Source organism: Myotis yumanensis, unplaced genomic scaffold (genome assembly GCF_028538775.1).
Source record: "Myotis yumanensis isolate MYYU_CA2020_CCGP unplaced genomic scaffold, mMyoYum1.0.hap1 SCAF_14, whole genome shotgun sequence".
Taxonomy (NCBI): Eukaryota; Metazoa; Chordata; class Mammalia; order Chiroptera; family Vespertilionidae; genus Myotis; species Myotis yumanensis.
In genome coordinates, this window is record NW_027223765.1 from 25,847,096 (window position 1) to 25,861,428 (window position 14,333).

At 39.0% G+C, this 14,333-nt stretch overlaps 1 protein-coding gene across 2 annotated transcripts in view; it reads right to left on the reverse strand.

Moving 5' to 3' along the window:
- The window catches only part of ACAD11 (acyl-CoA dehydrogenase family member 11), a 72,186-nt gene that overhangs the window by 4,075 nt on the left and 53,778 nt on the right, over positions 1 to 14,333 (reverse strand). For both annotated transcript variants that reach the window (XM_070433413.1, XM_070433412.1), the window contains 5 exons: positions 8,750 to 8,816; positions 8,089 to 8,174; positions 5,728 to 5,799; positions 4,715 to 4,869; positions 74 to 190 (listed from right to left, as the gene is read on the reverse strand). In XM_070433413.1, coding sequence (XP_070289514.1) covers positions 74 to 190; positions 4,715 to 4,869; positions 5,728 to 5,799; positions 8,089 to 8,174; positions 8,750 to 8,816 — 497 coding nt within the window. The remainder of the gene's footprint in view (positions 1 to 73; positions 191 to 4,714; positions 4,870 to 5,727; positions 5,800 to 8,088; positions 8,175 to 8,749; positions 8,817 to 14,333) is intronic.

The window sequence follows — 14,333 nt, forward strand, 5'->3', positions numbered from 1 at the left end:
ACACAGCTTGCAATGCCCAGTGGGAGGGAGAATCTAGAGCAGGCTTGACAGATGGTGGTACAAGGGGCCTCACCTGCTTGATAGCGCCAGTGTTGCCCAGAGTGTCAATGGTGTGGGCGGCTTTCAGGGTCAACAAGCGGATCTCTTCAATGGCAATGCGGCTTTCAGCAATCCAGTGAGCCACAACCTCCTGCAGGGGAGCCAAGGGCAGCAAAAGGAGGAGATAAGCTGCTATCTTATGTCACATGTAATACACCGTAATAGTTTGGTGAAAACACCAGTCTAGTCCAAGGACTGTTCCCAAGCCTTACTCTACATATTTTTCACAATATATAGAGTATATTCATTTGATACAGCTTCTTTATTAGTTGTAGAACCATACAGATTATCTATTTTACCTTTCACGATTTTGGCAGTTGTGGCTTTTGAGGAATTAGTCTAATTCATCTAAGTTGTTAAATTTATATGCTTTGGACACATGCCTGGCTGTGTGGGGCCCAAGGCCCAGATCTAGAGTGAAGAGATTCCACGTTAGCCTTAGCTCCAGGGCCCTTCTCCAGTCCAGCTTTCCCCAGAGAGCTCTGCATTGTGGCTTATAGAGAACCGACACAGACTGGGAAAATGGAATAGATGCACTTGACCCTGTTTCTCTTGCAAAGTACAACTAAAAACCTGGGGCATTATCTATAAACAAACCTAAGAAGACTCTGAAAGGCCGAGAGAAGAAGGCAGACCTGCTAGGGACTTCAGACTAAAAGAACAACTTGGTGGTGACTTCCCTGGGTTTTCTTTTTGCCTCATATATCTCAGACTTGGGGCTGAAGAAGCCAGCAATTTGGAAATGCCAAGTAAATAGAAGGCTATTTCATGCTCATGGATTGGAAGAATTAATATTGTTAAAATATCTATACTACCCAAAGCAATCTACAGATTCAATGCAATCCCTATCAAAATACTAGTGACATTTTTCACAGAATTAGAACAAACAATCCTAGGAGTTATAAGAACCACAAAAGACCCTAAATAGCCAAAGAATCTTGAGAAAGAAGAATAAAGTTGGAGGTATCATGCTACCTGATATCAAACTACACAACAAGGCTATAGTAATCAAAACAACACAATATTGGCATAAAAACAGACATATAGATTAAGGAACAGAATAAATAGCCCAGATATAAATCCATGCCTATATGGTCAATTAATCTACAACAAAGGAGGCAAGAATATACAATGGGGTAAAGGCAATCTCTTCAATAAATGGTGTTGGGAAAACTGGACAGATACAAGAAAGTGAAATTAGACCACTTTCTTAAACTATATAAAAATAAACTCAAATGGATTAAAGACTTAAGTGTAAGCCCTGAAATCATAAAGGCCCTAGAAAAAACACAGGTAGTAAACTCTGATATTGATGTTAGCAATATTTTTTGGGTATGTCCCCTGGGGGCAAAGACAAAGGCAAAAATAAACAAATGGGTCTACATCCAACTGCTGAAAGCTTTTGTACCACAAAAGAACCCAACAAAACAAAAAAAGGCAACCTACTGAGTAGGAGAAGATATTTGCAAATGATACAGCCCTTAAGGGGTCAATATCCAAACTATACAAAGAACTCATACAGCTCAACATAAAAAAACAATCCAATTATAAAAGGGGCAGAAGACCTGAATAGACACTTCTCCAAAGAGGGCATACAGATGACCAATAAACATAAGAAAAGATGCCCAACATCACTAATCAAGGAAATGCAAATCAAAACCAAAATGAACTAACACCTTATGCCTGTCAGAATCGTTATCAATAAATCAACAAACAAGTGTTGGTGAGGATGTGAGAAAAGGGACTTCTTATGCACTGTAGGTTGGATTGCAAATTGGTGCAGCCACTATGAAAAACTATGGAGGTTTTTCAAATAATTAAAAATAAAATGGCCATGACCCAGCAATCCTACCTCTGGGGTATTTATCTGAAGAAATCCAAAAAACGAATTAAGATATATGCACATCTGTGTTCATTTTTAAAAGTTTTATTTACAATAGCCAAGTTATGAAAGCAATCTAAGTGTCCATCGGTAGATGAATGGATAAGATGCAGTGCATAAATGCAATGGAATATTAGCCATAAAATAAGAACGAAATCTTACCATTTGTGACAACATGATGGACCTAGAGGGTATTATGCTAAGTGAAATAAGTCATACAGAAAGACAATTACCATATGATTTCACTTATATGTGGAAATTTTTAAAAAAGCAAGCAGAATAGAAAGACTCATAGATACAGAGAATATTTTGATGACTGCCAGATGCGAGGAAGGTTGGGGGAATGGGTGGAAAAGGTGAAGGGATTAAAAAATACAAATTGGTAGTTATAAAATAGTCACAGGGATGTGAAGTACAGCATAGGGAATATAGTCAATAATCTGTATGGTGTCAGATGGTATGAGATTTATCGAAATGATCACTTACAAGTTATATCCTGTCTAATCACTGGGTTGTACACCTGAAACTAATACAATATTTTGTGTTACCAGTAATTGAAAAATATAAATGATTTAAAATTTAAAAAGAAATAACACGTTAGATATATTAGGTTAAGTAGAATTCTTAAAATCAATTTCATCTATTTTATACTTTAAAAAAGTGTAGCAACTAGAAAATTTTAAATTGCATTTCTGACACAATATATTTCTATTAGAGGCTCTGCCCTAGAGGTTGAAACAAGACTCTGAATTGACAACTTCAAATGAGCCACCAGTGGTGAGAATCCTTTTTGATGGTGTGAAACTGGATCCTAACTTCATGGACAGACCCTGGAGGCATTTGCTGTCCAGCTTCAGCACAAAGGAGAGTGTGCAGCTGGGTATCTACAGACCCTGGATTTGCTGAAAAGGATTAAGTGGGTAGAAGCTGAGTGCTCTACGGAATTGCCAGATCAGTTATTAAGACAGAACTTTGATGTAGAACTGTTAGCTTTAGCGCCTGGAAGGAGTCTCCAAATTCAGGGAAAAGGAATGTTACTTTCACAAATTAGAAAAAAGAAAAGAAAAGAAAAAGCTGGCCCGAATTTTTGTTGATGATATGCTTACACATCTCTTTGATTTCTGACAGATCATTTTCTTCCTGTCAAATGCAAGAAGTTTCCAGGGAGTCATACTTTGGAAAAGCCCAGCCTTGTTCTAATTGATACATTAATTTTAAAGAGCAGGAGGGAAATTTCCCTTTAGTGCAATATTGAAACATCTCTCATGATGTGTATTCAAGATGCTGTCCCTCAACCTTTCTGTGTCCTTTCTGTGTCCTCCCTTTACCCTGCTCGAGGGGTTGGATGCAATCCTGGAAGGAGAAAGCGTAAGAAATGATAGCTGATGCCTTGAGCAGCTTGTCGCTACCACTCCAGCAGCAGTGCAGAGTTGCATCCATGGCCCCCAAATTCACACCTTCCTACCTTCTCCTGCTGAACCCTTGCCCCGGCCATGTACTAAAGGGGTTCCCCATGAATGATTCCTACGTGTGTTCCATAAAGCAGGCTGTATTTTCTCAAAAGAACAATGCTATGACTAAATATAGATATGCTGAAAATATTTCACAAAAAAGCAAACATAGTCTACAGAGAAATTTAAAGTGAAAAATATATTGCGACATTTCATAAGATGGTCACAAATGTACTTTACAAGGAAACCAATGTCCTAAAATATATTTGTCCAACAAACACAAGTACAATTTTGTCACAAGTTTTACCTATATCAACATGTCAGCAATTGTAAGTATTAAATATCTAACGATAATTTTGTCTTCTTAAAAGTTAGAAGGGCTTTCTGGGGATGATTTGGATATCCCACTTGCCTTAAAAAGTTTTTCAAGTAAGTCTGAAGTGATATCTTCTCTCATGATATTCTCTAATTTTTTTAAAACATATTTTATTGATTTTTTACAGAGAGGGAGAGAGAGGGATAGAGAGTTAGAAACATCGATCAGCTGCCTGCTGCACACCTCCTACTGGGAATGTGCCCGCAACTAAGGTACATGCCCTTGACCGGAATCGAACCTGGGACCTTTCAGTCCGCAGGCTGACGTTCTATCCACTGAGCCAAACCAGTTAGGGCATGTTCTCTAATTTTTATTGTGCTTTGTAAACAATAGACTCGGTAGTACCTCATTTATAGAGAGAACTTTAAAAAATCATGAATATCCCACCAACTATTGGTTCCATTTCTAATTACATTTCCCAGTGACAGGGAACTCACTTCCTCCTGAAGCATCCATTCCATTTTTAAATCTCTCTCCTCTCACTGAATTTTAGGCTGTTTTCCTCTATCTTTACACTTATCTATACTAATTCTTCCAGAAAGCCGAAAACAAAGCAGTCCCTCCTCCTATGACAGCCCTCACATGCCCACAGGCAGTATAAAGTCCCAGATTCTCTGGAGAGCGAGAATCTGAGAAAGCTGAAGGATTGTCCATGCTCTCCGTGCTGAGTGCTGGAGCACTTTTTGAGTTATTAATCTACACAAAGAGAAACCTCTCTTAGCAGACTACATTTAAATACAGATATAAATGTACTTTGGGGGAAAGAATCTCCTTGCTTCGTGTAGAGGAAATCTCTGACCAAAGCTGTTTTGGTTCAAGGTTAATTTCAAAATGTACTTTACAAGGAAACCAATGTCCTAAAATATATTTGTCCAACAAATTGAAATAGTAAATAATTATCCTTACATGCGAATGCAGTTTCTTCTTAAAGGCCACCCTTTGTGTTGCCCGTTCACACATGATCTGCAGAGCTCGCTCTGCCAGACCTACAGTTCGCATACAGTGGTGGATTCTGCCAGGCCCAAGGCGGCCTTGAGCAATTTCAAATCCCCTTCCTTCACCTGTGAGAAAGAAACACAAAGAGGAAAGTAGCTGCGGCCCATTCATTGTGTTAGTTACACAAATCCTGAGAAAATGATGAGCTGCCCTTCAGTATAAATGACATTCTGGTAGGAAAGAAAACCAGTTCTGTAATTAGGTTCATTATACATTTACAGAACTTTTGATTTCTCTGTTTTTAAATCGCCATCATTAAACACTGTGATCAAATTTAAGAACTACCTCTTGAGTACCTACTATGCATAAGCTATTAGTGCCACAGTGGTTACACAGGAAGATTAGCCATTAGAGTTTAAGTCAAGAAGGGGAGACAAGGCTGGTAGGAATCCGGGATACAGAGGACAAAGGCGGCGAAGGAGGAAGAGACTGTAACCTCGGCCTGGCAGGCCTGGGTCTTGCAGAGTGGATGGGGTGAGGAGCACAAAAGCCTTCCTGGAAGAGGTGCCATTGTTGATTCTCTGAAGGTGGGGCAGGATTCCGATAAACTAGAGGGCGGAGTCATCCCACGCACACAGTGTTCAGGTTATTTATGCTTCTAACGTGTCAGATTTGAGTTCAGAGAGTACTGAGGTTTTCTTAAAACAAGCAGAGGCCTGAAGATCATGTTTTAGGAAAAAGCATGTGGCTCTGAATTCTATATTGTTTAACTACGTTTTCAATTGATGTGATACAAAACCACAAACACTTTAATAAAACATTATTCCATGTAAGAAAATCCACAAAGTGGAATAATTTCCCTTGTAAATGGAGCAAGAGGGAAAGTATCTAAATTAAGGCACACTTCATATCTTTTCCATACTTAGACCTGGAAATATTTTAATATGCAGTACAGTAGAATCATTTTTGCAAACTTCTCTCACCTAGTATTAAATTGCTGGCAGGAACTCGCACTTGATTAAAATGGATCTCAAAATGTCCTCCATGCAAATGATCTATCAAATAGAAAATAAAATTTTAAAGAGCAAAATGAGTTAACAAAAAAATAGTACCATCTAATTAATCTGAAGTATAATTACTTAGACAGTAGGATTTAAAAGCCTCATATGTCAGACATTCCTGGGTAGATCTGAGCCCTGAGCCAGCCCCTAGCATCCTATACCCCAGAAAAATCATCAAATGTTCAAGTTAGAAGAGTTTTTAAAAAATAAATTAGACCCAGGGCTTTTGAACTCATTCTCTGAAGTTGTAGAGCTATTAAAAGGGAAGATGGGCCTGGCCAGTATGGCCCAGTGGTTGAACACCAACTTATGAACCAGGAGGTCACAATTCCATTCCTGGTCAGGGCGCATGCCTGGTTTATGGACTCGATCCCTAATAGGGGGCATGCAGGCTGCAGCCGATCAAGGGGAAGATGGCTCCACAGCTCCAATCAGACTATTTTATTATTGCTGCTGCTTTGAATTTTTTTATATATGGGCTTCCAAAGAAAATTTTGCTTGGAAAAAAAAAAGTTCTAATAATTCAAAAATTGAAAGTGAGTAATGTAATTTAAGTTTCTTCTTATCATTGTAGAAACCAATGCCCAAAGATGCAAAGAGGCTGCTCAGAGGGACAGAGCTGGCCCTGCACTGGAGATGAAGCAGGCTGGGCCTTTAGGAATGTTTTCCCCAGTGCAGGCTTGTTCACAATGTGTCACCTCTTGAAAATGCTGGCATATCACTGAAACTGGGAACACATTCACACTTGTCTTTACAGCACTGCTCCTCCCCGCCCAGTTCTGGAGATAATCTCATGCTAACCCCACACCCTTTTCCTGTCAGAGCGAGGTCAGTAATCAATCTTCTCCACACTGTTTCTTTTGGCCTTGGGCATAGGGAGTTGGAGAAGTGCTGGTGGATTTCTCATACTGAAAATTCTAACGTAGCTCTGCAATGGAGGGTATTTGCAGCCAATCGATATTATGAACCCATTGTGGGAGTCTTTCAGGCTGTTGGTCTGCAAGCCAACTTCCTATGCACAACTTGCTTCAGTGAGCTTGTTCATCCCCATCTCACCAATGCTTAATCTGTGGGTGCGTTCTACAGCTGCATCCTAGAGGGTGATCATGTCAGATGTTCTCTGAAACTTGAACTTTTTAAAAAATATATTTTTATAGATTTCAGAGAGGAAAGGAGGGAGAGAAACAACAATGATGAGAATCATTGATTGGCTGCCTCCTGCATGCCCCCCACCAGGGATGGAGCCCACAACCTGGGCATGTGCCCCGACTGGAATCGAACCCAAGACCCTTCAGTCCACAGGCCAATGCTCTATCCACTGAGCCAAACCAGCTAGGGCAAAACTTGAACATTTTCATTGCACCACAACAAAGAGAAAGCCAGTGTCACCACAGAACCAGAAGTTAAATAAACTTTTTCATAGCATTATCACCTGCTGTATAATCACCATGCTACCTAATTTACTTATTTACATGTTTGTAGTTAATCCTTGTCTCCTCCCTGAAGCATGTAAGCTCGATAAGAGATCAGTCTCTTGTTTTCACTAATGTACACTAAGCACTAAGAACAGTTCAGCACTCAGATACTTGCTGTGAATGACCTGAGCAGCAAGGAAGCAATGGACATGAGCCTGATGTGGGTGGCAGGTAAGAAAAGTATCCTTGCTGCCCAGCCAGCGTTGCTCAGTGGTTGAGTGTCAACCTATGAGCCAGGAGGTCACAGTTTGATTTCCAGTCAGGGCACATGCCCAGGTTGCGGGCTCAATCCTCAGTGTGAGGCGTGTAGGAGGCAGCTGGTCAATGATTCTCTCTCATCATTGATATTTCTATCCCTCTCCCTCTCTCCCTTCCTCTCTGAAATCAATAAAAATATATTTTTAAAAAAGGTATCTTTAGAAATTCCACGCAAGGACAGAAGGGAGGAAAAGTTTGCATTCAATTCAGTCAAAACTCATTACTTACAGCTCTTATAGGATGATTAAGAAAGCTAAAAATAAATTTTATTGTGGAATGCCTAGATTTAATTTTTCTAGGTATATTTTACATTGGTCCATTCTCCTGGATGACAGAACACTGGCAGTCAGAGTTGTTCCTTGAATACACCCTTTCCCAAAAGTAAACAAAATGCACCACCTCTCTTTATTTGTTGGCATTTATATTAAGGCAGTTGTTAGGGCCAAAAGATTTCTAAGAACACATGTCCTACATTAAAATGCTATCTATTCCCTTCAGTCTAACTACATACTCCAGTCTTCCAGCATAGCCATGTTGATGGAGCACTTACCCATGTAGCCAAAAACTGACAAAGGCCTTATGATTTCTACTCCAGGTGTATTGATAGGAACAAGAATCATGCTGTGTTGTTTGTGTCTGATCAAAACAAAAAGAGACGTTAGGAGAAGTCTGCTAAGTGGAGAAATAAAACAGATGTTAGGTGGAATTACAGTTGTCATTTTTGTTGTTGTCATCATATAATACATAAGTAATGATGTCTAGAATGGGGTGTAAAAATAATATATCCAGCAGAGTCGGATGCAGGCTGGGATCTGGAACAAAAGTTATTTAATTGAGGCTTCTCATTGCTCAACAATGGGAACTGATATACAGTGTTAAACATTTCAAGAGTTTGATCTAAACATCACTTAATTACTTACAGACAGTTCTGAAAAATTTTGTTTTATAATCTGACCCAAAAAGCTTTGGGAAGTAGCAACACTTTTAATACAGGAATTTCCACAGTGAAGAATGTACAGCAACATTTCCTAAAATATGTCCTAAATATATCTTTAAACAAAAAATAGTGAAATATAAATGTGTGACATTTAATGTCATATTTTATATTATGATTTATGAACCCAAATGGTGCATTTTAAGTAAATTATATGGATAGAGAGGAAGACTGACTTGTATTCATACATAGATTTCAATCACAATTGTTTTATTACCTTGGTGTCGTGGCATTTTTAGTTCTTCCCATAACAATTGCAATTTTGCACTTTGGATTCCCAGCTCCTAAAACCAAAGGGAAAATGAGCAGAATACGTCATAAAAATTTTTTTTAGTCTGACATTATATCCTAAAAGTTCTAATCCTTCCAAGTTTATCCCTGGCAACACACACACACACACACACACACACACACACACAAAACAACAACAACAAAACAAATAGGAAAAATCCTTGATTTTTTAAAAAAAGAATGCTTATGTACTAAACTGTACGTCAACTCAAGAAAAATGACTTGGCAAGGCCAAGAATGGACTCCATCAATGAAATCTGTACAGAAGTACCCGGATGTCAAGCCACGAAACAGCTGCAGCCCTTTAGACAAGATGACAAGCGCTCCCGTTCACACCATGTCAGACTGCAGCCAGCCAGGAAGGCTGTGAAATCTTGCCAGTGCATTTCCTCCTGTTTAGATCTCTTGTTTTCTGACACATGGACAAGGAAATGTTAAAGCTCTAAATTTACTCCCCAACCAGTGGCTGAGAAAACAACCTCATTTCCCCTGCAAGAGAGTTGGACGAGGGGAAATCTACTTGAGTGAGGGTCTCAGCACCTACCCCAGACTCCATCCTTGGCCCTAGCCTTACTGTGGAGCAGCTGAAGATGGTCTGCTTGGAGCTCTCCACACGTATGAGGCTCTGATTCCACCTTCAGTAAGCCTCTGTTTGTATGTATGTATGTAAGGGCTAGAAATTTGAAATGTAGCTCCTCATTTTAATGCAAATTTTTATTTTATTACAGTTCAGAGGTCTAGGGCAATTCCATAAAGGAACCTATTTTCAAAAAAGTACATTTCATTTTCACCAGTTAGTCGAAGAACCTGGTCCTACAAGGAAACTACCATTTAACTGGCTTTCTAATTAAGGCCATAAACAACTGGGTCAGATTAAGTTAAACATGACTATAAACTCTTAAATTATCATATTCTTTTTTTCTAACTTCTTATGAAATGCGGTTTCAAGAGATATGAAATGACATAAAGATTTGATGAGAAATGTTAGGAATGATGTCAAATGGTTGAATGCCATAATATCCCAGGAGTTTAAAAGTTAAAAGGGTATACCATTTGCAACAGCATGGTTGGAACTGGAGAGCATTATGCTAAGTGAAATAAGCCAGTCAATGAAAGAAAAATACCACATGATCTCACTCATTTAAGGATAATAAAGACCATTATAAAACTGATGAACAAAAATAGATACAGAGGCAGAGCAGCATCGCAAAGACTGTCAAACTACAGCAGGAAGGCAGGGGAGAGTTGGGGGGGTGGGTAAGAGATCAACCGAAGGACTTGTATGCATGCATATAAGCATAACCAATGGACACAAGACACTGGGGGGTAGGGGGACCCAGGGGGAGGTCAAGCGGGAAAAAAAAGGCATATGTACTACTCTTTGTAATATTTTAAGCAATAAAACAAAATTTAAAAAAAAGTTAAAAGGATAAACTCCATAGAACATATTAAAGGACAATGCAGGGATGTAATCAGTAAGGTACGAGCTGTGGGAAATCTGAGACAAGTAATCCAGTTTCTTAGTTAAATTGCAATAAAAGAGAGAAGGAGGCTCTGGCCAGTGTACTCAGTGGTTAGAGCATTGGCCCACACACCAAAGGGTTTCAGGTTTGATTTCTGGCTGGGGGCACGTAGCTGGGTTGCAAGTTCACTCCCCATCCCCTGCTCAGGATGTGTGCGGGAGGCAACCTGTCCATGTGTCTCTCACAATGTTTCTCCGTCTCTCTTGCTCTCCTCCTCCAACCCTTCCACTCTCTCTGAAAAGCAATGGAAAAAGTATCCTCTGGTGAGGATTAACAAACAAATAGGAAAAATAGGAAAAATCCTTGATTGATTAAAAAAAAGAGGGAGAAAAGGAGCTTACAGATTAAAAATGACTTTTAAACACATATCAACCAACAGTAATTTTTAGACTCTATTTGTATCCTAATCCAAATTAAAAATATTAATGATAATTATGAAACAACTAGAGGCCTGATGCATGAAATTCATGCAAGGGGCTCAACCCTTGTAGCCCCGGCCTGGCCTCGGCTGGCCCTCGAGCCCCTCACAGCCTCAGCTGGCCCTCTCAGCCCTGGCTTTGTCCAGAAGGTCGTTTGGCTGTTCAGTCTAATTAGCATATTAGGTCTTTATTATATAGGATTATACAGGATTAGGAATGTGAATACTTACTAGATATACAATGATAATGAAATCATTTTAGGTGTGTAAATGGTTACATTTTTTAAACGGCCCTTACTGAGAAACATACTAAAATATCTGAAGGAAACGATGTGATATCTGGGATTTATTTTAAAATAATATGGGGAGAGGTGGGAATGGGAGTAGGGACAGAGCAAGACTGAACATGAATTGAAAATTGTTGAGTCTCAAAACTATTCAAAGAAATACTCCTAGGAGATGTAAATGTGTAGCAGAGATATGAAGGAGAAATACAGGTTGTATACTGAAATGTCTGGGAAACACACATACAGTGAGTGTGAAGAGTAAAGGCGGGCAGGCCGAGGAGAGATGCCCTGACTCCAGACTGAGAGGGGATTGCGAAGAGGCAGAGTGAAGAAACAGTGCTAGGAGAGAAGATGATTAGACAAGAAACACTAAGGCAAGCAGCAGATAAAAAATCTGAAGAGCAAAGTTAGAATAAGTCTACTTTATTATATTTTTATTTGTTTTGAATGGGTCTACTTTAAAACCTAGCACTTGCATTTGGAATTTTGAAATTCCATACAGTTGAATCTCTGGCTCTATAGAAAAAAACGAAACGGAATGCACAACTATAGCTCTTGTAATATTTTCAGTCTATCGAGGAGATACTAATCAGAGAAAACTAGACAATGGAAACAATAAAGAATTTGCTAAGAGTTCAGAATAGAAACTGAAATGATAGCTTTTCTAAAACCAACCTATAGAGAGTCAAGATGGCAGAAATGTTTGTTTCCCATTGTGCCTAAGATCCCATTGACATAAAAATATGAGTACAATGAAGGTAAAATCATAATAGAAAAGGGATATAGAAGGTGAGGTATAGGATTGGTGGTGTTGGTGGTCACCAACAGATGAGAGAGTTCAATAAATGTCTGGGAAACAGAAGGAGGCAAGCTGACTAATGAAATGGGCAGAGAAGTCAAGAGTCTAGAAAATTATACAAGAAATTGGAAAAGGGGAGGTTCCGGCCCCAGAGTCAGAACGTATGACTGAGAAGTGAGGTCACAAAAGGGAAATTAATCCAAGATTTGTAAGTGGGCAAATGTGTTGCGGGCAGGTATCTAACAGCCTAAGGAGAAAGTATATAGTGTGTTACGAAAACCTGTCACTCTGAGACTTGAATGCTAGCTTCCTATCAGCTGACTAAAGTGAGGCCCAGCCCTGTTCACCAAGTTCCTTGCAGAATTCCTCCTCAGGAAGAGCTCAGGGTTAATAACAAAGAAAACCTCCACCAGCTACTCTTTCTTTTCTCTTAAGTATAAACAGAAAGACAAGGATTTGTAGTATGTGAAGAGAGTCAGAGCATTAAAGAGAATAACTGTCCAGAATAAACCAAATGGACCTTAGAGGAACAAAATAAAACAACAGAAGAACCTAAAACAAAACAAAATGGAGCTAACCCAAACAAAGACTTCTGGTTAATGTAACCTGAGAGGTCCAGATGCATTGTAGCCTCAAAACCAGGGAAGGGTGCTCTGCGACAGGAGCAACCAGAGAGCAGGAAAATAAGAACTCTTAAGAGATTGAGCTATGATCGCTAAAACAAAGTTTGATAGAAGCACTAAAGATCAAATCACGAAAATTTCCATAAGCAAAGGAAAAAGAGACTAAAAATAGGAGGGCAAAGATAAAGATACTTAGAGCAAAAACAAAGTCCAACATCAGAATACAAGGGGTCCAATAAAGAGAAAATAGTCCAATAAAGAGAAAACTAAAGGGAAGAATTTATCAAAGAAACTTGTAAAACTGAAAAAATAAATCAGATTTAAAGGACCACTGACTGGCAAAGAAGAATCTTCAGATATGTGCTCGTGACCCTTCAGAGCTTCAAAAATAAAAGGGAAATCCTAAATGGTTTCAAAGAGAGAAACACAAGTCGCCTATAAAGTAATGAGGATTACACTTGCATCAGACTAAAGACTCAGAGAGAGATCTCCAGAAAAGAATGAATTACAGGAATAGTTAAAGCAGTGAGCCACATGCGACTCTTTGGCCCCTTGAGTGTGGCCACGAAGTTTCAATCGCACTGTACGTGCGCGCTCGCACGTGGTATTTTGTGGAAGAGCCACACTCAAGGGGCCGAAGTTTGGCGACCACTGAGTTAGAGCAAGCATGTCAAACTCTCGGCTTATGGGCCGCATGCCTCGTTTATTTGGCCTGTGTTAGCCTTTAAGTTTGACATGCTTGGCTTAGATGTTTGTGTTTATGTGTAATGGGGAGGAGATATGATAAAAGCAAATAATGCAGTGCAAGAAAAATGGCAATGAGAAACTCGAAAATACTTTTTAAATATATAAGTGAACTATGATTCAAATATAAAACTAACTGCAATATGGCATGAACTTAATATAAAGTGTAAGGAAAGCTATTCTAATTGACCTTGATGCTCCTTAGAATGGCCAAGGTGATATTACATTGCCTCAGAGAAGGACACGCAACCTATCAGACTACTCGGACAGGCACTGAACAATACAGGGTGTCCCAAAACATGAACACACACTTTAACTGTTGATATCACTCAACTGATGTTCCCTTCTTTTCAGCCAGACTAAACTTTGAACAAAGAAAATTCGTCCTAAAATGCTACTGGAAGTTTGAAAATGCAGTTAAATACAAGCACTGCCTTTATAATTAGGGTATCCAAAAATAATGTGTATACACTTTAACAGCTGATAACTCAATTTTCACTCATTTTAAGATTTAACCGATTTGAAATAATGCATGAAGCCAGACTAAGCTTTGAAAAGAGAAAATTTATCCACTAGACTTTTTTATGGGGATACATAAAAGTTAAAGTTAAGGGTACAAAACTGGCAATAGTTGATGAATCAAGGGCACACAAATACCAAACAAAATGATTCTTGATGGTTGCGATTCCATTGCTTTGCGTTATCAGCAGTGCCTAGAACTGTCATCAATTTGAAAACAGATATTGACAAAAAAATTAATCATTTCTATAGATTCTTTTAAATTTTGAAAATGAACTGTATGCTAATAATCACCGACTTTATAATCATTCAAAGTGTGTATATATTTTTTGGGGCACCCTATATTAACATGGTCCTATGAGGCAAGTGCTATCTGTTGGTTTCAAAGTTTAGAGTCATCCTATGGTCAACTATGACTGTGGTTGCAAGAAAGAACATTAATGCTATTTCTCCTAACGATGTAAAAGTAGCAGCTGTGGCTGATACCAGGTACAGTATGGAAGGAAGGGATAAAGGTAGAGAAAGGGGTCAGTGCACTCAGCCTCATGTTATAGTAAAGCTTGAAGAGATGCTGTCCAATGAGGATGCAGAGGAAAG